At 33.9% G+C, this 24,602-nt stretch overlaps 2 protein-coding genes across 3 annotated transcripts in view; one reads left to right on the forward strand and one right to left on the reverse strand.

Annotated features, from left to right (window-relative positions):
- The first annotated feature begins 17,929 nt into the window (after window positions 1–17,929).
- LOC110621022 (probable protein phosphatase 2C 38) lies at window positions 17,930–19,945 on the forward strand. The gene is made up of 4 exons (XM_021765024.2): window positions 17,930–18,529; window positions 18,658–19,025; window positions 19,126–19,362; window positions 19,446–19,945. Exons 1-4 carry the CDS (start codon window positions 18,250–18,252, stop codon window positions 19,653–19,655), a joined length of 1,095 nt encoding a protein of 364 aa, XP_021620716.1. The 5' UTR covers window positions 17,930–18,249; the 3' UTR covers window positions 19,656–19,945.
- Window positions 19,946–24,031: 4,086 nt separating this feature from the next.
- LOC110621023 (protein MODIFIER OF SNC1 11) overlaps window positions 24,032–24,602 on the reverse strand; it is a 3,242-nt gene continuing 2,671 nt past the window's right edge. For both annotated transcript variants that reach the window (XM_021765027.2, XM_021765026.2), the window contains exon 6: window positions 24,032–24,602. This exon is cut by the window's right edge and continues 850 nt beyond it. The gene's annotated coding sequence lies outside the window, so the exon portion shown is untranslated.

A 24,602-nucleotide genomic window follows, 5' to 3' on the forward strand; every position in this document is an offset into this window, starting at 1 on the left:
AACATCTATGAGCCCGACACTCTAGGTCCGACCATATGAACCTAGGGCTCTGATACCATTCTGTAACGACTCGAAAATCGGACCGCTACCGGCGCTAGGATCCAGATCGGCTTAAGGCCGCCGGGATCCGTAGCAAGCCTGACATGTAACCTGTAAACCTGGATAATCCCATACATGATCAACAACATGCATAAAAATTAAAACTTTTCTTTCCATATATATCAACCAAACTCAACCTGTACATATACATTAACATAACATTGATCCCTCTATGGGATCTCATCAGTGCCCCCAAATGGGAGACATAACATATGCTGAGTTGGTTTACATAAACATCATAAAAATCTCTAAGATCATGTATTAAATGGATAGCAACAATCTATGGTCAAGCACACCTCTAACATCCATAAACATCATCTCATTACATATCTAAACTGTACTATTACATTACATTGTTCTATGATTTGTCATGTCCACATTCTATCTATTACACAACAAGCTTTACTCTAACCGACCTCCTCTTCTATCCTGTACCTACAAGCCTGGGGGTAAAAGGGAGAGGGGTGAGCTAAAAGCCCAGTGAGTTGAACTATAAAACATAATAACACTATGCTCCAATGAGATGCATCATAACACAGACAATTCACATAAGGGTTGGGTGAACTTGTCACCAATTAGTCCAAGCTAACTCTGTGCCAGGCCGTAGCATGGGGTCCTGGTCTTCCTGTCATACATACATTACTTACCATTATCCCAGGGCCTCCTCTGGGCTCCTGGTCTTCGAGTCCCATTACCGTGCCAGGCCGTAGAATGGGGTCCTGGTCTTTTCTTACTCTGTGTCAGGCCGTAGAATGGGGTCCTGGTCTTCCTGTCATGGACTAATTGGGTCATCCAACATTCACCCACATCAACAGCAATCGATGCAATGCGGCATATTCGTGAAACTAATGCAATCATCCTATTGCATAATCATGATGCATGAAACATGATAAAACATTTAATTTAAAAGATTAAGTTTAGTTCCACTCACCTCTGGCTGACTCTGACAACACCGAAGCAGCTGAACTCACTGCTGGGGTCCTCGGTTCCTCGGGTCCGAACCTACACATGTGGACTCAAATGAGGGACCAAACATACCTGAACAAAACTATAAACTACTCCCCAAAAACCCCCCTAAAACATCATGAAACAACCATACAAAATCATGTAAAGGAGGCCTGGACAGGGCACTTTTGGCGGCAGGTTCGGCGGCCGAAAGTCCTTCCAGAGCCGAAAGTCAGGCAGGTTCGGCGGCACCTTCGGCGGTCGAAACTCCCAGACAGCATACATGTTCGGCGGCACTTTCGGCGGCCGAAACTGCCAGACAGAGACGAAAGTCTCCCTTTCGAGGGCAAGCTTCAGCAGCCGAAAGGCTGCCTCCCCAGCCATGTTCGGCGGCCGAAAATCCTTCGGCTGCCGAACCTAGTTTCTGCCAAAGGGCAAAAACTTGGCTCCCTTTGCACATTTCGCCTCCAAACTTATCAAACATGCATCAAACCTATTCTACAACACACAAACACAAGCATACATGTTCCTAGGGGCCTCAAACCAACATAAACCCCATCTACAACACATCAAACATCCACATTATTCAAGAACACACATTTATACCCATAAACATAACCATAACCTAAACATGCATTCTAACCCATAGATCTACTTAAAACTTACTTAAAACATGCAATGAGTTTAAGATCGGCTCTTACCTCTTGAAGATCGAGAGGGAGACGATCTAAACTCGAAGTTGGGGGAGATTTGGGTTCTTGAACCTCCAAGCTCCAAAACTTTGCTCAAAAGCTTTAATCTTCAAAACAAAGTTAAAAAAAATGAAAATCTTGAAAGATTTAGAGGAAAAACATCAAAGATGGGTGAGGGACGGCGAAGAGCTCACCTTGGCCAATAATGGGGAAAAGCTCGCCCGTTTTCGGCTAAGGGACCCTTTTATAGTGGCTGGCCAGACCACGTTCGGGGGCCGAATGTGCGTCCGCATGCATGCCATGTTCGGCGGCCGAACCTGAGTTTTCCTCCAATGCTATTTTCATGCAAAAACTCATTTTCTTTCATACTTAAAACATAAAGCACATAAAAACATTTTATGAAAACATGGTTTTACCCTACTAGAGGCTTCCGACATCCGAGATTCCACCGGACGGTAGGAATTCCGATACCGAAGTCTAGCCGGGTATTACAGTCCAGTTTTTAGCTTTCTGTCTCTGCTTCCTCCGCTTGATTTGGGCAGTGATTTGGGCAAATCGTCATGCCCAAATCATTTATGCGTGTTGCCTCCGGGTTTCTGTTCCTGTGGGTGACTTGGCCAATTCATTGACCCAATCAGTCTCCTGTGAGATAGTTCAGGTTTCTGCTTTAGCTTGATCTGGGCAGTGATTTGGCCAAGTTACTGACCCAATCACTTTTCCTGTCATTTTTTGCACTTTTTTTTCAGTTTTCCAATTTCTTCCTTTTCTACAAAAACAAGATAAAAACCATAAATTAAGCTGAAAAATGTGTAAATAAGCAATAATAAATATAATAAAAATGTGGCTAAATTATGCTTGATCAGTGGTGAATAGAATTTTGTGCTCGATGAAATAGAAGAATGAGACACAAAGGAGGAAATTTTTCCAGGCGAAGTGTCAAGTGAGAAAAATGATTTGCAGGCTAATTATAGCTAGTTGCAGTTGTGAGAATCTGATAGCTAAGCAATTGGTGGAGAAACTGCAATTGCCTCCACAGTTTCACCCTTCGCCATACAAAGTTGGGTGGGTTAAGGAAGGTTCGACAATTAAAGTCAACAGAATCTATAGCGTGCCTATTTTGATTAGTAAATCTTATACTGAATCTGTTAATTGTGATATCGTGGATATGGATTATTGTGAAATTTTGTTAGGTCATCTTTAGCAATTTAATGTTGATGCTTAGCATAAGGAGAAGGAGAAGGAGAATTCGTACATGTTTACATAGAATCGGATGAAAATTACTATTTTGCCTTCTGGTTTTGTGAAACATTCTAAAGTGGAAGGAAAAACTATTGTTGCTATGTCTCTATGGGAGTGCAAAGGCTATCAGGCGTAATTGAGAAATCTAGAGGCACACTGGCTTTATTGGTGAGAGTAAAAAGTGAAGTGGAGGATGTACCATATTTACCACCACCCATCAAATAGCTGTTGAAGGAGATTTCTAGGGTAGTGGAGGAGCCTTCAAAGCTTCCACCTTTGCGAGATATTCATCATTAGATTGATCTTATTCCTGAATTCAAATTATCAAATCTACCTCATTACAAAATGAGCTCAAAGGAGCATGAAATCTTTCAAGAACAGGTTGAAGAGTTATTGAAGAATGGGCACGTTCGGCAGAGCATTAGCCCTTGCAGAGTTCCTGCCTTATTGGTTCCAAAGAAAGATAAAACTTGGAGAATATGCGCGGATAGCAGAGCTATCAATAAGATTATGATGCAATATCGATTTTCTATTCCTCGCTTGGATGATATGCTGGATCAATTATCAGAGTCTAAAGTCTTCTCTAAGATCGACCTTAAAAGTGGCTACCACCAAGTTCGAATTAAGGAGGGAGATGAATGGAAGACAGCCTTTAAAACTAATGAAGATTTGTACGAGTGGCTAGTTATATTGTTTGGTTTGACAAGTGCACGTAGCATGTTCATGCGACTTATGAATCAGGTTTTGCGCTCTTTCTTACGCAAATTCGTAGTTGTTTATTTTGATGATATCTTAATTTTTAGTCACAGTGAAGAAAAATATTTACCGTACCTCCGTCAAATTATGACAACCTTGCAAGAAAATGAGTTGGTTATTAATTTAAAAAATGCATTTATATGATAGAGCGCATTCTATTTCTTGAATTTATTGTTAGTGCAGAAGTGATACATATTGATGAGAACAAAGTAGAAGCAATACGGAACTAGCCCATTCCCAAAAATATTTCAGAAGTTCGCAGCTTTCATGGACTTGCTACTTTCAATCGGTAATTTATCAGAAATTTCAGTAGCATTATTACCCCTACCACATATTATTTGAAGAAAGAGAGAGTGCAGAAATTTGTTTGGACTGAAACTGCCAACGAAAGCTTTAAGAAGATTAAAGATGAACTTACTTCTATTCCTATTCTTGCTCTATCTGATTTTGATAAACTGTTTGAGATTAAATGTGATGCTTGTGGAGTTGGGATTGGTGGTGAGTTATCATAGTCTAGTAGGTATTTTTCTTCTTCAGTGAAAAATTGAATGATACTAATAATAAATGGTCTACTTATGAGCAAGAATTGTATGCAGTGTTCCGGGCCTTTAAGACTTGGGAACAATATCTGATGGGGTGAGAGTTCATTATTCATAAAAATCATCAATCTTTGATTCATTTTAAGACTAAAAAATATGTGAATAAAATGCATATTCGATAGGCAGCTTATTTTGGAGCTTTTCATTATATCATAAAATATAAGACTGGCCATAATAACAAGATATCAGACGCTTTGAGTAGGAGGGATATTTTGTTGATTACAGTTAATCAGAAAGTCGTGGATTTTGAATTTTTGAAGAATTTGTATGTTGCAGATGATGATTTTGCTGATATATGGATGAAGGTCCAGGCTCGTCAGCCTGCAGAAGGGTTTTTGATACATGATGGATTTCTTTTTAAAGAGAATAGATTATGCATTCCTCGTTCTTCTCTGCGAAAAAAGTTATTTCGAGAGGTCTATAGAGGAGTTTTGAGTGGTCATTTGGGGTGTAATAAGACTATTGTTGGTTTAGATGAGTGTTTTTATTGGCCACAATTAAAAAAAGATATAGGTCGGATGGTCCAGAAGTATCCAGTTTGTCAAACTCAGAAAGGTTATTTGCAGAATACAAGTTCATATACTCCATTACTTATTTCAGAATATCCTTAGGATGACTTGTCTACGGATTTTGTTCTTGGTCTTTCACGTACTCAATGTGGATTTAATTTCATTTTTGTTGTCATTGATAAGTTCCCCAAAATGGCGCATTTTATTCTTTATAAGAAAACTAATGATGCTTCTCATATTGCAAAATTATTTTTCCAGGAGGTTGTTCGTTTACATGGCATTCGTAAGACCATTACTTCTTACAGAGATTTGAAGTTTTTAACTCACTTTTGGGTGACTTTATAGAAACGTTTTAGGACTGAACTTCGATACAGTAGTGCTACTCATCCTCAAACTGATGGACAAACTGAAGTGGTGAACTGCACTCTTGACAATCTTCTGTGTTGCATTTGCAGTGATAAGAAAACTGCTTTGGATCTTGCTCTTACCCAAAAAGAATTTGCTTATAACAGTTCTGTCTATAATTCTTCAAAGATGTCACCCTTTGCAGTTGTGTACTGATAGAGCCAAATTTAGACCCATTTTCCATATTAATATTTATGTTAATTTACACATTTTCTATCTAATTTTGTGGTTTTAACCTTATTTTGCAGAAAATGGAGTAAAATGGTAATTTGGCAAAAATGGCCTTAAATCTGCCCAAAAGAGAGCAAAATTGCACAAGCATGGTTTGCCCAAACCAAAGTTGAAGCTGAAATGGAAGAGGAACAATCTGTTGTTTGACCAGACTGTTTGCCCAAACAGACTGGGCAAACAGACCAGCAGGGTAGAAGCAGAGCATAGACAATTGGAAAACCAGACTGTTTGCCCGAGCTGTTTGCCCAAACAACCCGGGCAAACAGCATCAGCAACCAGCAGACAATAAATTGCGGGAAAATCAAAATTCAAATGCTCAAGAAGTGTTTTCCCTCCCAAACACGTGTGGACAGCTCAACAAACCCTAAAGACACCTCAGCACTCAATCCCACATATTTAGGAAGGCAAATCTCATCAAAATACAATTACCTTCCAAGAATTCAACTCCAATTGGGAAAAGGAGTCCCAACTCAATAAGGAAACCCTAGGGCAGTCTCTTCAGCTATAAAAGGGCATGCAAACCAGCAGATCTTTCACATCTTTGGATCATCATACATCCTCGGCAGAAGTTGCATCAGCAGCCGCACCACACCAGCAGGCCAATTGGCCCCTTTTTCTCCTTCTTTTTGCTTTCTTTCTTTTCTTTTATGTTAGTTTCAGCCATGAGTGGCTGAAACCCTTTTTCTAGTTGAAGAATAAGGTGAAACTTTGGTTGTTTATGGATTGGGAGATCTGAACCTTCATGTTATTCTTTTATTAATCAGTATTTATGCAATTTTGTGCTTAATTTATTGTTGCTTTGTTGTTTTGATCAAATTGGCCACTTGATTCTTGATTCTTGATTGCAAAGTAATTCTTTGTTAGTTTGGATAGTTTGAAGTCCATAATTGCTTGAATTATTTAAACACAAGTAACTCTTGGTGTAAAAACCTAGGAAATTGCATAATCTAGCAATATCACCATACGTTCCTTGGCAACTTGTTAATTAGTGATTAATTAGAGGGCGTTCCCTAAATAATCTATGCTTAAGGAGGGATATGGTTGGTGAGAAGCATCTTCCACCTCCATAACTAATTTATTGAGTTAAATAAGAGAATATAAGTTTCAATGATCAATCCCAACAACTAAAGTGGATCCAACTCTTCAACTAGACCTTGCTCATTATTGAATTTCTCTACTTTAATTATTTGCTTTTCTCTATTGCTTTCAATATTAGTTTAGTTTATCAAACCTCAAAACCCCCATTTTACTTTTATTGTTTGTTACTTTACTTGGTCTTGACAAGGAAAATAAATAAGTATCAATTCCCTGTGGATTCGACCCTATTGCCACTATCTGCAAGTTTATTGTTGATTGTTTAATTGGTTTATTTTTGACGGCTTCGACAACCGCCTATCAAAAATTGGCGCCGTTGCCGGGGAATTGATTTAACTTATTTGTTTTTCTTTCATGATCAGATCTGGACTCAAGAAACTGATTCATGGATGAGGTAAGTATATCTATTCTCACTGCTCGACTTTCTGAACTAACCTCTGTTGTGAGAAGTTATGTCATAGGTCAAGCTCAACAACTTCAGCAGTCTCGGCCATGTGGGATTTGCGCATACGTAGGACACCCAACTGATCAATGTCCTACACTTTATGAGGATTACCAGCAAGTACATGCCTTTGGAGGATTCAATAGCCAGCCAAGACATGATCCCTACCTTGATACCTACAATCCATGGGACCATCTAAATTATGGCTATGCAAGGGCTGACTACTACCAAAACTATCAAGCCCAAGCAACACCTCAAAGCTCCAATATGGAACTTGAAGAGATGGTGAGGAAATTGGAAATTTCTGGGCAAATTCTCCAACAGCAAGTGGATCAAGTGGTCAACTCAATGAACGCACACATATTAAGAAGAGAGGGAGATCTTCAAGATGTATGGGACGATGATGAAAGTTCCCAAGAAACAGAAACTGAACCAGCTGCTGAATTTGCTTCATCTGCTACTTTATTTGATGCACCAAACACTGCAGTGCCTGCTGCTATACCTGCTGAATCTAGCTGTAAAATTGTTGAACCAGCCGCTGTCCAAACAATACTTGTTGAAGCTCCTACCATCCAAGAAACAGCAATACATACTGCTACTATTGAGAATATTGCAGCACCTGCTGTAAAAAATTTAGACTTTGTTGCTGACCAAGCTGCTGAAGATAGAGACAACAACTGTTGTCCACCTGCTGAAACTTCCACAATTACACCAGCAATTGCTGAACCTGCTGTCCAAAAATCAGCAAGTGTTGAATCTGCCACCATTGCATCCCTTGTTGCTGTCCAAACACCAGCAACCTCAGCAATTAACACAACTGAACCAGAAGTGGTTGCACTTGCTGAACCAGCAACTTCTGAAAGTGCCCCAACTGAATCAAAACCTGTTGATAGTTTAGACATCATTGATTATTTGAGCCAAGAAATTTTTGATATAAATCAAAATGATATGCTAACCGATGATTTTTGTAGGGAGGACAGCCAAGAAGATGCAAGAAGCCAAGTAGAGCTGAAACGGACAACAATGGACTGCTGCATGCAGAGGACAGATTGTTGTTTGCCCAAACAGCCTGGGCAAACAAGCAGACAGAAGGCAGAACAGGCAGACTGCTGTCTGCCCAAACAGCCAGCAAAGGCAGAACAGGCAAGCCCCTGTTTGCCCAAACAGGTTCAGCAACCAGATGAGACTAATGGCAGACTGCCCAAATCACTCCAGCAGAGGAAAAGAAGGTAGAAGCTTGTTTGCCCGAACAGCAAGTCAAAGCAGATTGCTGTTTGCCCAAACAGCAAGTCAAGGTAGAATCTTGTTTGCCCGAATAGGTCCAGCACCAAGCACAAAAATATTGCAGCCTCTCCAAACCACTTCAGCAAGCTGGAAACAGTTTGCCCAGATCAGTCGGGCAAATAACCTTGACAAAATGCTGTTCACTCAAGCAGCCAGCAAAGGACCATGAGGAAGATTGTTGTTTGCCCAAACAGCAAGAGAAGGCAGACCCTTGTTTGCCTAAACAAGCTATGCAGATTGTACAAGCAGATTGTTGTTCGCCCAAACAGCAAGGTAAGGTAGAATTTGTTTTGCCCGAATTCAATACCAAATTGCAGCCACCTATGGAGAAATATGAATTGGAGTTCAAAGTGCTGCCCAATCATCTCAAATATGCACACATAAGGACTAGAGGCACACCTCATCTGAAAGAGGAGAAGATAATCATGTTACTTTATGAGTACATGAAAGAAATAGGATGGGTTGTGACCAAATCAAAAGGCACGCTACACTTTTTACTTAATGCAGTTGGAACCATTTTCCCTCCTCCAATTACTTGAGCCTTGATCAAATCAAGAAAGTCTAGCCCGCGACTTTAAACTAAGGCGCTACTGGGAGGCAACCCAGCGGAGACATGCCCAATCAAGGAAGATTTTCCAGACGAAAAAAAAAAAAAAAAAAAACAGAGATATGTGACTGTTTGCCCAAACAGCATGGGCAAACAATCAGAGATGCAGGAACCAGAGGAGTTAACTCACTTCCAGCTTTTAGCTGTTTTGTAGGTAAAGGCTGGATGACCAAACTGTTTGCCCAAACACACTGGGCAAACAGCAGAGAAGACTACCAGGGCACACTGTTTGCCCACGCAAGCTGGGCAAACAACCACAGCAGTCCATCACATCAGTAGACAGCACCACAAAATCACTGTTCGACCAAGCTGTTTGTCCAAACAGACTGGGCAAACAACCAAGGCAGCAGAAGCGACAAAGAAGAAAACTTAAACAGGGCAGTACCTTCTTCCTCTATATTCAATATTCTATTATGCCCGTTCAATGACAAATCTTATTCTTCTCAAAACTTCTTGCTGCTGCACAAAATGGGCAGCACCTTTTGCATTTTTCTGCTGTCCCACTGCATGACAGCATGTTTGGACATCACACAAACAGCACCAGCGGGCCAATCAGCAGCATACTAAGTTGTTTGCCCACGCAAGCTAGGCAAACAACTGCAGCAGATCAGCGGGCAGCCTATATCAGCAGGCCTACCAGCAGATAAGACCAGCAGGCCTACCAGCCAGCAGGCCAACCACCAGTGCAGCAACCAGTACCAGCACCAGCACACATCTGCACACAGACGCACCTAAAGCCAGCTGTTTGCCCAAACAAAACTGGGCAAACAACCATACCAGGGAAGTATCAGTTTTTCACTTGAACTTTAATTTTTCCATACATTGAGGACAATGCATAATCTAAGTGTGGGGGTGCATATCTCTGAATTTTGATGCTTCATGCATACTTTTTGATTCCTCTTAATTTCTTTTAAGCTTTAATTTTCAATTAGCACACATTAGGTTAATTTTTTTTTTCATTTTTAGTTATTTTTCCTTCAACTCACACACATTCACATAGCCACAGTTTTTCTGTTTTGACATGCTTTACTCAAACACATAGGCTATGGTGAATGAGCTTTCTTCTCATGACCCCATTGATGTGATAACCCTTTAAACCTAATTTGAATCAATTGCAGTAAGTTGTATTCATTTTTGGAAATTTCCTTTTGAATTGAATCTTTGAGCTTGCCATGGTGAAAAATATATTGATGACCCTCATTAGAGAGAATAAATTGAAAGTTGTATGAATGAACTAAATATGACTTGTTTTGGCAATTGGTGTTGATTTGCCCCAATCATTGAGAAAAAGAAAAAGAAAAAGAAAATTCAGTAAAGGCAAAGACCTCAAAAGCACAAAGTAAAAACTGTTCCAATGGTCAAAGACTATGAACAGAGCTAGTAGCCACTTGGACAAGTGACCAACTGAGTAACTGGGGGTGGGTATCACAAATATGTACCTTCACGTCAAAAGGTTGGTGACTTTTTCAAGCAAGAATAAAAGTGCAAAAGCTTAATAAAAGAGTAAAGTGCTTCAAGAAAAGGGCAAATCACTCTGAAAGCTAAAAAGAGTCTAAAAATAAACAAATATGTGCATGATACCTCTCTTGAGGAAAATAAATACTAACTATGGTAGGTAAAGGGAGACAAGGAAAAGAGGAAAGTAACCTTGGTGCATACACTCTTCACTACAATACTTCAAAGTAGGAGTCTAGGGTATGAGCTTAAGTGGAAATAAGGATCAAGTAGTAAAGAAAGCTTGTTTCACTAGGTCTATTTGCTTGAGGACAAGCAAAGGGTTAGGTGTGGGGGTATTTGATAGAGCCAAATTTAGACCCATTTTCCATATTAATATTTATGTTAATTTACACATTTTCTACCTAATTTTGTGGTTTTAACCTTATTTTGCAGAAAATGGAGTAAAATGATAATTTGGCAAAAATGGCCTTAAATCTGCCCAAAAGAGAGCAAAATTGCACAAGCATGGTTTGCCCAAACCAAAGTTGAAGCTGAAATGGAAGAGGAACAATCTGCTGTTTGACCAGACTGTTTGCCCAAACAGACTGGGCAAACAGACCAGCAGGGCAGAAGCAGAGCATAGACAATTGGAAAACCAGACTGTTTGCCCGAGCTGTTTGCCCAAACAACCCGGGCAAACAGCATCAGCAACCAGCAGACAGTAAATTGCGGGAAAATCAAAATTCAAATGCTCAAGAAGTGTTTTCCCTCCCAAACACGTGTGGACAGCTCAACAAACCCTAAAGACACCTCAGCACTCAATCCCACATATTTAGGAAGGCAAATCTCATCAAAATACAATTACCTTCCAAGAATTCAACTCCAATTGGGAAAAGGAGTCCCAACTCAACAAGAAAACCCTAGGGCAGTCTCTTCAGCTATAAAAGGGCATGCAAACCAGCAGATCTTTCACATCTTTGGATCATCATACATCCTCGGCAGAAGTTGCATCAGCAGCCGCACCACACCAGCAGGCCAATTGGCCCCTTTTTCTCCTTCTTTTTGCTTTCTTTCTTTTCTTTTATGTTAGTTTCAGCCATGAGTGGCTGAAACCCTTTTTCTAGTTGAAGAATAAGGTGAAACTTTGGTTGTTTATGGATTGGGAGATCTGAACCTTCATGTTATTCTTTTATTAATCAGTATTTATGCAATTTTGTGCTTAATTTATTGTTGCTTTGTTGTTTTGATCAAATTGGCCACCTGATTCTTGATTGCAAAGTAATTCTTTGTTAGTTTGGATAGTTTGAAGTCCATAATTGCTTGAATTATTTAAACACAAGTAACCCTTGGTGTAAAAACCTAGGAAATTGCATAATCTAGCAATATCACCATACGTTTGGGTAGCCAGAATTAGGTCTCTCTTTTTCTTAATGCAATTAACAGTTGTTAGATGCCAAAGGCCCAAGGACATTCCTTGGCAACTTGTTAATTAGTGATTAATTAGAGGACGTTCCCTAAATAATCTATGCTTAAGGAGGGATATGGTTGGTGAGAAGCATCTTCCACCTCCATAACTAATTTATTGAGTTAAATAAGAGAATATAAGTTTCAATGATCAATCCCAACAACTAAAGTGGATCCAACTCTTCAACTAGACCTTGCTCATTATTGAATTTCTCTACTTTAATTATTTGCTTTTCTCTATTGCTTTCAATATTAGTTTAGTTTATCAAACCTCAAAACCCCCATTTTACTTTTATTGTTTGTTTCTTTACTTGGTCTTGACAAGGAAAATAAATAAGTATCAATTTCCTGTGGATTCGACCCTATTGCCACTATCTGCAAGTTTATTATTGATTGTTTAATTGGTTTATTTTTTACGGCTTCGACAACCGCCTATCATGTACAGAAAAATTTCAGTGCATACAGTTGATCTTATTGCCTTTCCTATAGGTTTTCATAATAGTATTGCAGCAAACAACTTGGCAAATCCGCATGTAGATGTTTTCAAGCAGATACAACAATGTCTTACAAAAGTCAATAACAAGTATAAAACTGCAACTGATAAATATAGGTGTTTCAAGTCCTTTAATATTGATGATCAAGTTATGGTGTATTTGTGTAAGGAACATGGTGGATGACAGAAAAAGTTTGACCCAAAGAAAATTTGTCCATTTCAAATTATTCAGAAGATTAATAACAATATCTATATTCTTAACCTCTCAGATTACATGAAAATTTTCAAGACGTTTAACGTGACAGATCTGTTTTAGTACTATCATGCTGCTTATAACTTGAGGTCGAGTCATTTATAAGTAGAAAAGAATGATGTGGAGTAATTAGATTTGGATTTTATGGAAGATTTAGACTGAATTTAACTTTAGCTGTCGTTGAAGGCCCATAATAGATTTTCAGAAAGAGAATTTCGAGACGGATAACTTTCAAAATTGTGATAAGAGAATCAGGCTCTGTTACAAAATTCGAGATCCAAATTCTATCGTTTAAGGGTTAATTTTATATTTTAATTATTTTTTAAAATTTTTTCATAAATTTTTGTGATAGGATTTTTGTAAATAGCTCTTTTCTTGGTTGTTTTTCAATTTTCAAAAATTTAATAAAAAAATTTAGTTTTTAACATTTTATTTTCTAAATTTATTTTAATCAAAGATATTAATTAAAACTACTTACTCCCTAAACAGTTATTTCACTAAGAGACCATTTTTTTTTTTCATTTAAAATCAGAATGGGACTAAAATAGGGGCTTTTTGCAAAATCAGGTCTAAAAAAATATATATTTCTTAAATCATGGTACGTGGAAAAAATTTTCCCGAATCAGGGTGAATGAGTGTTTTACCGCACTTTACCGCACTTATAAAATGCGGTAATAGAAAAAAATAAAATTTTTTAAAATAAAAAATTTTACCGCACTTTTAAAGTGCTAAAAATTTTTTTTTTAAATAAAAAATTCTACCGGACATTTAAATTGTGGTAGAATTTTCTAATTGATTTTCCTCCTCTCCCAAATTAAAATGAGGCGGTTTCAATTTCTGTAGTATTAGCAGTGTGGTAATACTATAATTTATTTTTTAAATATATATTATATTATATTATATTATATTTATTTATTTATTTTTATATTAAATATATATAATTATAAAAATTATATTAATATTAATTATTTTAATATAATTAAATTTTAATATTATAATGATCATATATAATTTATTTTAATAATTAAAATTATATATAAATATAATATCATAATTAATATTAATTAAAAATTATAAAAAATTATATATAAATAATTAAAAATTATAAAAAATTATATATAAATAATTAAAAATTATAGAATGTATAATATAAAAAATAATACTAATGATATTTCAAATGTATTTTCGTGTCACGTGGACGTCCGTTTATTTCATGTGAACGTCGAGTTTTATATGGCTGGCGGTCACCGCTTATATCCTCACCTTCAGTAACAGCAAGATTAATATTAAAATTAGAAGCCATCAAGCTCCGCTTATACCTTCACTTTCAGTAACAGCAAGATTAATATTAAAATTAGAAGCCATCGAGCTTAGATCTTGTGTTATAGTGTAATACGAGGGTAAATAGATATCATCCCGTATAATTATGATATTATATTTATATATAATTTTAATTATTAAAATAAATTATATATAATTATTATAATATTAAAATTTAATTATATTAAAATAATTAATATTAATATAATTTTTATAATTATATGTATATTTAATATAAAAATAAATAAATTAATATAATATAATATATATTTAAAAAATAAAGTACAGTATTACCGCACTTTACAAGTGCGGTAATACAACAGAAATTGAAATTGAGTCATTTTAATTTGCGGAAAAAGGAAATGAATTAGAAAATTCTATCGCACTTTTCACTTGCGGTAGAATTTTTTATTTTAAAAAAAAAGTTTTCCGCACTTTAAAAATGCGGTAAAATTTTTTATCTTAAAAAAATTTTATTTTTCTCTATTACCGCACTTTATAAGTGCGGTAGAGTCTACCGCACTTATAAAGTGTGGTAAAATACTTATTCACTCTGATCTGGGAAAATTTTTTCTGCGGATCAGGATTTAAGAAATATATTTTTTTTTAAACCTGATTTTGCAAAAAGCCCTTAAAATAGGCGGTTTGATCTAGCAAATCCAATTTCACTTTGAACATATAGAAGATATAACATACGTAAAAAGGTACCAAGAGGATATCAAACTGTTTAAACATCAAAATAAGATTGGAATTGAACAGAATCGCTATTGATCGACACTGAATTCTCTCCAACTTTTCTGTATCTGCCTATGACTGATCTAATTCCGATTTATCCCCTTCCCGACTATCACCAAATTTGATCCAAAACTAGCTTAGAACATGGTGTTTGTTGGCCCATAATCATCTGGGCTGAAACCAAACCAAGGAAGAGATGGAGGACTAGCTGTCGTTTGACAAGCTGTTCCAGCATGGGAACTTTACGCAATAACTTAATGAAGTGAGCAAGTTAAACTACTATAGGACATGTCATTATCTCATTGAAGTTAAACAGAAGCATATGTATTTTTCAGGCTGACCTAAACCAAAAAAGGTTGCAGACAAGTAGAAACAACAATTGCTTTACTATACTATGCATCAAAATCAAACTACATCTTTTGCATCCAAGAACAAGAAGATTATTTTCCCTTTATATGCCTATTTGTGAAGCTCAATGCATTAACCTTGTTCCTCCAATTTCAATGAGCTTCAAGCCTTAAAATTGGTCTTAAAAGTTTTAAATATTAAGAACTAGGATATCATCTTAAGCAACCACCAAATATATGCACGTGCTTATATATCAGAAAACTCTCTCTCTCTCTCAATCGCCTGCTTCATGCAACCACTTGACTGAGATATATCAGATATGCACGAAGTGATGTCCATTGTCTTCTTGCAACCACCCAATAAATTATTGTGCTATTCAGCCGGTGATGCTTCTATCTCCGCTCTTTTTTCAATTTTTTGTTTTTCCGTATATGTATGGGGTTGTAGCAGATGACATATGATATGAGGCAACATTTAGTGATAATGAAGGAGCCCCAGTTGCAGACCAAGTTGTTGAGAGCATATGCATTAGCTGTTTCAATATGTGGCAATGTTCTAGTGCATGTACCCACCATCAGTTTCTCTACTGGACCCCTTTTGTCTTATGGTCCAATACATCCATCTATCCTTCTCTCCTTTTCTTGTAATAATGATCATTTTTACGAAATACCCATCTTTGCTCCATGCAACAAGCACGTACAGAAGACTGGGATTACTGATTCTTCTTTTAGCCACTTAGATAGCAAATACTGCAATGAGGTCAGGCTTTCGCTTAGTCTACTTTTAGCCCAAACTATGCATGTGCTTATTTAGACTTACATATTTTAGAATTGTCAACGACCGAGGATGGCAATCTATCCTAACCCAAGAGTGTGTTATGGTTTAGGGCTTTTTGTAAAATTAGGGTCGGTTGAATATAATTTTACCGATTTAGGGTTGGCTAAAACTTATTTGTCGATTTGGGATTCGCCTGCCACGTGGCAGGCAAAAAGAGGACCTGGGACCAGGCCCGGCCGCTTCTCAAAGAGGCGCCTGGCGCCTCGGGAAGCTTGTTTTCTTTTTTTTTCTTTTAAATTGTGGCTGGCGACCACAATTTAGTTTTATATTAATAATTAAATATTTATATTATATCAATTTAATAATTAAATATATATAAGAGTATTAAATTAAATAATTAATAAAAAAATTAATTAATTAATTAATATGAATATTTAAAATTATAAAAATTAAATTTATTTTTTATTGCACTTTTATTTAAAATTATAAAATAAAATTATACTGTAATTTAAATAATTAATAAAAATAAATAAATTAATTAATTAATATGAATATTTAAAATTATAAAAATCAAATTTACTTTTTATTAAATTGTTATTTAGAATTATAGAATAAAATTATGTTGTGATTAAATGTTATATGTGATCACCTAATTATTTATAATTTATCAAAAATAATAAATTTAATTAAATATTTTAATAGCAAGATAATATAATAATTTTAAATATTTTATATAAATTATTTATAATTTATTAAAAAATATAAATTAATTAAATAATTAATTCAATTAAATAATTTTGTATAAATTTAATAGCAGATTAATATTATAAATCTAAATATTTTTATGTGTATTTCTTTATTATTAACTTTTATAATATTTTTATATATTAAAAATATTTTTATAAAATATAATAACTATTTATAATTGATTTTAGTATTTTGCAGAGTTATAAAATAATATTAAATATGTACGAAATTATCGGTACTATTTAATTACAAAATTATTGTATTAATCTATTAAAATAATAAAAAATTTTATTATTGGATAAATGTATACTATAAAAAATTTAATAAGTGATCTTGTATACAATAATATTATATTGTAAATATTTTTTATATTCAGTCTTTTATTATTAAACTCTTATATATTAAAAATATTTTTATAAAATATAATAACTATTTTTAATTTATCTTAATACTTTGGAGAGTTATTAAATAATATTATCATGTGATTAAACGTATACAAGATTATTCATACTATTTAATCACAGTATTAATACATTAATTTATTAAAATAATAAAAAAATTTATCACTATATAAATATATATTATACGATAAATTATTTTTATACATTTAATCACAATTAAATTATTTTTATACGTCTAATTACAATAAAATTAAATTTTAAAATTATATAATATCAGTAATTTTTTATTTAAAAATTAATAATAAAATTTATTAAATATTACAACATTAAAATTATATAAAAAAATTATTATTATAAAAATATAATATTTTTAAATTAATATAATATAAATATTTAATTATAATATATTAATAATTAAAAATAAAAAATTAAATTGTGGCCTGGCGTCACTTTAAGCGGCGCCGGGCCACAATTTAAAAAAAAAAAGAAAACAAACTTCTCGAAGCGCCAAGCGCCTTTTTGAGAAGCGGTCGGGCCTGACGCCTGTCAAAGAGACGCCGGATCCTTTTTTTTAGCCGACCCCAAATCCACAATTCACCCTACCCTAATTTTGCAAAAAGCCCTATGGTTTAATTATTTCTTTTCTCAATACAATTATAGAAGAGGAGGAAAACAGACACTTATCATCAGGACAGAAGTTGCCTAAGTGGGTTACTAGATCTCCAAAAATCTCAGCCGTGGAATGGGAAACCACATAAACCCCACCAGGGCACAGCTACTTAAAACACAAAAGACAAGGCAACAAGACAACAACAACAACGTCAGGCATTTTAATTTGAATCTCTTTATTTCCCATGCTCGGATCGCATCTGACAACAGAAGTGAAGATCTTCTGCCTGAAAACTCCAAACCCTTCTCTTATCCTTTTCTCCATTGATCTCGCTGATCTCAAACCAGACTCTGTCACTATCAAATCCGTGTCTTCTTTTACAGCTAAGTCTGTTTCTTGAAATATGGCACACATGAAAGGACCAAACGCACTCTACCCAGATTCAAGGTACATTGCACCAGCACACCTCCATGTTCTCTGAACTCGGATAAACACCATTGTCTTCTTGTCTCAATATACACTTATCCGTTCATTTGGCCCATACTCTTTTGGTCTTTATTTCTAAATTGTACTTATTCATGCTGCCCGGCTCAGGTCACTATATAGCTTCAATTTTGATCGTGGGATTGGAGCATAAGCAGAAATTGTTTTCTATGAACATATAACGTTGCTAGCTTGGTCTTAATAGATTTTAGATAAATAAAAATATAAAAAGTTGTATCCTAATCTTGTAGCCTTTGGTTTTAGTGTGATCTTTGAAAATGGTTAAACCCTGCTGGAGGCCTCGTGTCGACGATGATGCCAGTGGGAAGGTTGATGGATTGTTGTGGTACAAGGACTTGGGGAACCATCTTTATGGAGAGTTCTCAATGGCTGTAATTCAAGCCAACAATTCACTGGAAGATCAAAGCCAGCTTGAATCAGGGCCTTTGAGCTCTGACAATTCAGGTCCTCGGGGAACTTTTATCGGAGTATACGATGGACATGCAGGAACTGAAGCTTCAAGGTTTATATGTCACAATCTTTTCTCCAATTTCAAGGGTATGCTTCAGCTCTAATTGTTTGCTAACGTTTTCGCTAAACCAAATTCTGTCGTTGGATCTGTTCAAAAAGACTCAATGTGAGTGCAACTCAGCTAACTAATATACTTATTGTTCCTTGTAATGCAGCATTTGTCTCTGAGCACCAGGAGGTATCAGAAAATGTCCTAAAGAAGGCTTTTTCAGCAACAGAAGAGGACTTCCTCTCTCTTGTGAAACAACAGTGGCTGAAGAGACCCCAGATAGCATCAGCGGGATCTTGTTGTTTAGTGGGAGTGGTGTGCAATGGACTGTTGTATATAGCAAATGCTGGAGACTCTCGGGTAGTCTTAGGGAGAGCAGAAAGAGGAAGCCGGAGAGTTGCAGCTATACAATTATCTAGGGAGCACAATGCAAATATAGAATCTGAGAGAAATGAACTTCGATCCTTACACCCTGATGATCCCCAGATTGTTGTCCTGAAGCACAAAGTATGGCGTGTCAAAGGCATCATACAGGTAATTTCCATTCCATTCCATTCCTAGAGCACAAGAAAGATTGTGTGTATGGATTCTTTTTGTGCTAAATTTTGGATTTCTTGATACTTTATAATTGCAGGTTTCAAGATCCATTGGGGATGCCTACCTTAAGAAGGCAGAGTTCAACAGAGAGCCTCTACAATCCAAGTATAGATTGGCTGGACATTTCCACAAGCCAATCCTTAGTTCGGAGCCATCAGTCTTAGTCCATAAACTCCAACCAGAAGATCAGTTCCTGGTGTTTGCTTCTGATGGCTTATGGGAGCATCTCAGCAACCAGGAGGCTGTCGATATTGTCCAAAATTTCCCTCGCAATGTAAGCCATTGTTGAGCGCTATGTTTCGTTAAATGGTATGCGGCATTAACTAAGCATGTATTTGGCTATGCATTTTAATGCAGGGAATTGCCAAGAGACTGGTTAAAGCTGCACTCAAGGAAGCAGCAAAAAAAAGAGAAATGAGGTATTCAGATATGGAAAAAATTGATAAGGGGGTGAGGAGACATTTTCATGATGACATCACAGTTATGGTTGTGTTCATAGATTCCCACATCATAAATACAAGTTATCCAACATTCTCAATTCGTGGAGGAATTCCTAGCCCCAGCTAACTCGTAGTCTGCAAGATTCACTATTTCATCCCTCCAATTCCAAAGCTATCTGCAGATTGTGGTTAGAATGTTCAAGCATTGCACTTGGAGAGCCAAGAGTGGGGGGCAGAAAATTAGACATGGAAATGAAGATTCACATGCAGGGTGTTATTGTGTATATATTCATATTTAAGTAGAAACTTTCAGATTCAGGGTGTTAAGCCTGTTTATCATATCAATTAACCACCATGATTGTGGATGCCAAATGGAAATATTGTAAGATAAATGCTTATAACTTTTTGAATATTTATATAAAGTTATCTTTACTCTGACCCCGTTTCTAATTACATTGTGCCCACTTCATTCCTGTAGTTCAGATTTTCTATTTTTTGACACCAACTTAAAAACCCAATCTTCACCCATTTGAAAAAAAATGTTTTGTAAAAAGAATTCAAATGAATTTTAATATGATTAATCATGAATTTTATTTTAAAAAATTAAAATTTTACTTCGAAACTGAGAAAATAAATAAAATTAATTCAATTCAAGTCCTACTTTATTGGTTGCATATCATAGAAATATTATGTTATCAGTATCCTACACAAAAATCTACGCCAACAATTGAATAGTATTTACTTAACTAAACTTATAAAAGCTCCAGATAATATAAATTCCTCTAACGCGTACAAGCTTTAAATTAAGTTCCCTCCTGAAATGAATTCCTTCTCCTATAACGCACAGATAATTTATCTAAATTTAATAAATATAATTATTGTCATGATGAGAAATAGGATCAAATCATAAAAAATTGATACTAAAAATTTTTAATTAATAACTAAGAAAATAAACAATAAAAATAAAAATAAAAATTTTAATAAAGAGTGAAACGAAAATAAAAATAAGGCAATTAAAATAAATAATGATAAAAAAATTAAATAATTAATCAAAAAGAAAATCAATCTAAATAAATTTTAGTTTAAAATTAGTATCTTTTTATTTTTTATTCATCCTAATAAAGAAAAAATTACTTGGAGTGCAGAGGTCAAGGGCAGCAATTGATTTGATTGACCACCCGTAGTAGCAAGGTTAGTGGTTTCTCCCGATCCGAAACCAACATTCTCACCTGTTGGAGAAATCAATCTATAATCCGGAGGATTACCTCCAGAAGTGCAACTGATGAAAGAGAGATGAGATGGTTCGATGTGTTCGATGTGTCTGGATTCATCGTAATACACGCCATCAATGCATGAAATGAAGAAGACGCCTTAGTGATTTTGACACCCAACATTTTATCAGTTGAACATACTCTTGAGAGAATTGAACTTGTCCATCCATTGGTGGAAAAGGGGAGAATAGACAAAATAGGCATAGCTACTAAAGATGAAAAAAAAAATAAACAATAGACAAAAGAAAATAAATAAGATATGAAAGAGAAAAAAGATGGAAGGATTTCACATTGAGAGATTTTAGCAAATTTATTAAGGATATTTTTAGAAAAAATTTTCACCTCTCACCTTTGACTCTTTGACCAAACGACTATTTTAGATGGACTATTTTAGATGGAATGACTATGAATTGCCAAAATAGAGATACAGAAGTGTTAATTACGTTAAATCTTATGAACTAAAAAGTAATTTTTTCTAAAATAAAAATACAGTGGCTACTCCATTATCTGTGGACTTGATCATTCTCACCTTTTATAAAATAAAAATACAGTGGCTTTACGGTTCATAATTGTTGAAAAGAACATGATTTATTTTTTTGTGAATTCAACTCTCACCATGAATATATCCATCATCAGTGTTATATCAATACTTGAATCCTACCACTAAAGTAATATAAAATTTTATTATTTAGTTGTAACTTCTAACATTACTAATGAATTTGATATCTGTATTTTAAGAAAAATTAAACTATAATCCCATTTCTTTTTTCCTTTCAGGTCACTTCATTCAGTCTCAACTTACTCCGTGTTAGTTTAAAACAAAAAGAAAGCGCATTTTTATAGCCAACATTAAGCAAGAAAATGACCATTTATCTAGTAATTATTGTTGAATAATAGTTAATTATGCACTGCGTTCGAGTATTCCGTTGCAGGATAAGCTTAATCATCGAATATTTGAGGAGCAAAGCACAAGTCTACATACTGTTTAAATTAAAGAAGGAACCAAGGAGGATTAGAGTCGGACTTTTTATAAAATTAGAGTCGGGTGAATATAATTTTGCTGATTTGGGGTCGGCTAAAACTTATTTGCCGATTTGGAGTTCGCCTGCCACGTGGCAGGCGAAAAAAGGACTTGACGCCTCTTTGACAGGCGCCAGACCCGGCCGATTTAGTTTTTTATTTTTAATTATTAATATATTATAATTAAATATTTATATTATATCAATTTAATAATTAAATATATATAAGAGTATTAAATTAAATAATTAATAAAAAAAATTAATTAACTAATTAATTAATATGAATATTTAATATTATAAAAATTAAATTTATTTTTTATTGTACTTTTATTTTAAAATTATAAAATAAAATTATATTGTAATTTAAATAATTAATAAAAAATAAATAAATAAACTAATTAATATGAATATTTAAAATTATAAAAATTAAATTTATTTTTTATTAAACTATTATTTAGAATTATAGAATAAAATTATGTTGTGATTAAATGTTATATGTGATCACCTAATTATTTATAATTTATCAAAAATAATAAATTTAATTAAATATTTGAATAGTAAGATAATATAATAATTTTAAATATTTTATATAAATTGTTTATAATTTATTAAAAAGATAAATAAATTAAGTAATTAATTTAATTAAATAATTTTGTATAAATTTAATAGCAGATTAATATTATAATTCTAAATATTTTTATGTGTATTTCTTTATTATTAACTTTTATAATATTCTTATATATTAAAAATATTTTTATAAAATATAATAACTATTTATAACTGGTTTTAGTACTTTGCAGAGTTATAAAATAATATTAAATATGTACAAAATTACCGGTACTATTTAATTACAGAAATTACTGTATTAATCTATTAAAATAATAAAAAATTTTATTATTGGATAAATATATACTATAAAAAATTTAATAAAGTGATCTTGTATACAATAATATTATATTATAAATATTTTTTATGTGCAGGCTTTTATTATTAAACTCTTATATATTAAAAATATTTTTATAAAATATAATAACTATTTTTAATTTGTCTTAATACTTTGAAGAGTTATTAAATAATATTATCATGTGATTAAATAATATTATCATGTGATTAAACGTATACAAAATTATTCATACTATTTAATTACAGTATTAATATATTAATTTATTAAAATAATAAAAAAATTTATCACTATATAAATATATATTATACGATAAATTATTTTTATACATTCAATCACAATCGAATTATTTTTATACATTTAATTATTTTTATACATCTAATTACAATAAAATTAAACTTTGAAATTATATAATATCAGTAATTTTTTATTTAAAAATTAATAATAAAATCTATTAAATATTACAACATTAAAATTATATAAAAAAATTATTATTATAAAAATATAATATTTTTAAATTAATATAATATAAATATTTAATTATAATATATTAATAATTAAAAATAAAAAACTAAATTGTGGCCTTGCGCTATGCCACTATTTAAAAATAAAAAACTAAATTACAAGCTTCCGAGGCACCAGGCGCCTCTTTGAGAAGAGGCCAGGCCTGGCGGGCGCCTCTTTGAGAAGAGGCCAGATCTGGCGTCTATCAAAGAGGTGCCAGGTCCTCTTTTCACCTGTCACGTGGCAGGCGAACCTCAAATCGGCAAATAAGTTTTAGCCGACCCCAAATCGGCAAAATTATATTCACCCGATCCTAATTTTGCAAAAAACCCATTAGAGTCGAGCATCACATCTAGTTAAGGCTTGCCTTCGAGTGAAAGAAGTCTTATCGAACATCTTCGGCAGAATATTCGGAAGGACAAAAAGTTCTTTCTCGTATTTAACAGGGTGTTGTGTTGAGAATGTTATGATCTAAGAGTCTCTTGAGTTTGAATTCAATCGTTGGAGTTGCGGAGGGGAAAGGAAATTTAGTAATTTAAAAATTTTAGCTACTTTAAAAAATGAAATCGGTGACAGACGACTTTAAATTTTGACGGGTAAAACCTAAAACTAAATAGTAAAATATTCCAAAAAAAAAACAAACATAGCAACATCACTAACAAATAACATCCAACTTTTGATAAAAAAAAAAAAAGAAAATTAAAAAAATCCAAGTTTTGATCGAAAAAATAAAAAACATCCAAGTTAAATTTCACAACTGCACTATCTACCACGACATAAATAATAAGAACATGCGCAACACAACCACTTGAAATAATAATAACAATAATAATAATAATCATAAATTCTTCAAATAATAATGATAAGTACATATTCTTCCGATAACCCCCCTGGTTCTTCCATCATCTTACATACAGAAACATGAACCCAGATACCAAAAACACTTCACACAAAAATTTAAAAAAAAAATTAAAAAATAAAAGGTTGTACATTTCTAAAATACCTTCATCCCCAAAATCCTACCTCTTGCAGCTCCGCAATTTACTGTGAGGCCAACAAGAAATCAACAACACCTTTGTAGTGAACCCTACACTGACTCTCAAAATACCAGGCTAGGAATATCAGAAACTCTGAAGCAATAAATTACAGAGATTCAAATTTGCATCTTGCTCATCAATCTGATAATCAATAATTCCAGCCAAAAGTTCATTAATACCTTTATGTATATTTAACTTATGTCAAACACATTGATACCTTCAAGTAGATTTAACTTGTATCAAACATGCTATTTCCAAACAAGCACCTCATGATCACACTTCTAACAGCAGCATTAAGTAACATATGAATTTAAATGTCCCAATCTAACAAGGAACATTTCT

Source organism: Manihot esculenta, chromosome 8 (assembly GCF_001659605.2).
Source record: "Manihot esculenta cultivar AM560-2 chromosome 8, M.esculenta_v8, whole genome shotgun sequence".
Classification (NCBI taxonomy): domain Eukaryota; kingdom Viridiplantae; phylum Streptophyta; class Magnoliopsida; order Malpighiales; family Euphorbiaceae; genus Manihot; species Manihot esculenta.

Coding starts and splice junctions, on each gene's coding strand:
- LOC110621022 (XM_021765024.2), top strand. CDS start 18,250: ATGGTTAAACCCTGCTGGAGGCCTCGTGTCGACGATGATGCCAGTGGG. Junction 18,530..18,657: donor TCTTTTCTCCAATTTCAAGG/GTATGCTTCAGC, acceptor CTTGTAATGCAG/CATTTGTCTCTGAGCACCAG. Junction 19,026..19,125: donor GTGTCAAAGGCATCATACAG/GTAATTTCCATT, acceptor TTATAATTGCAG/GTTTCAAGATCCATTGGGGA.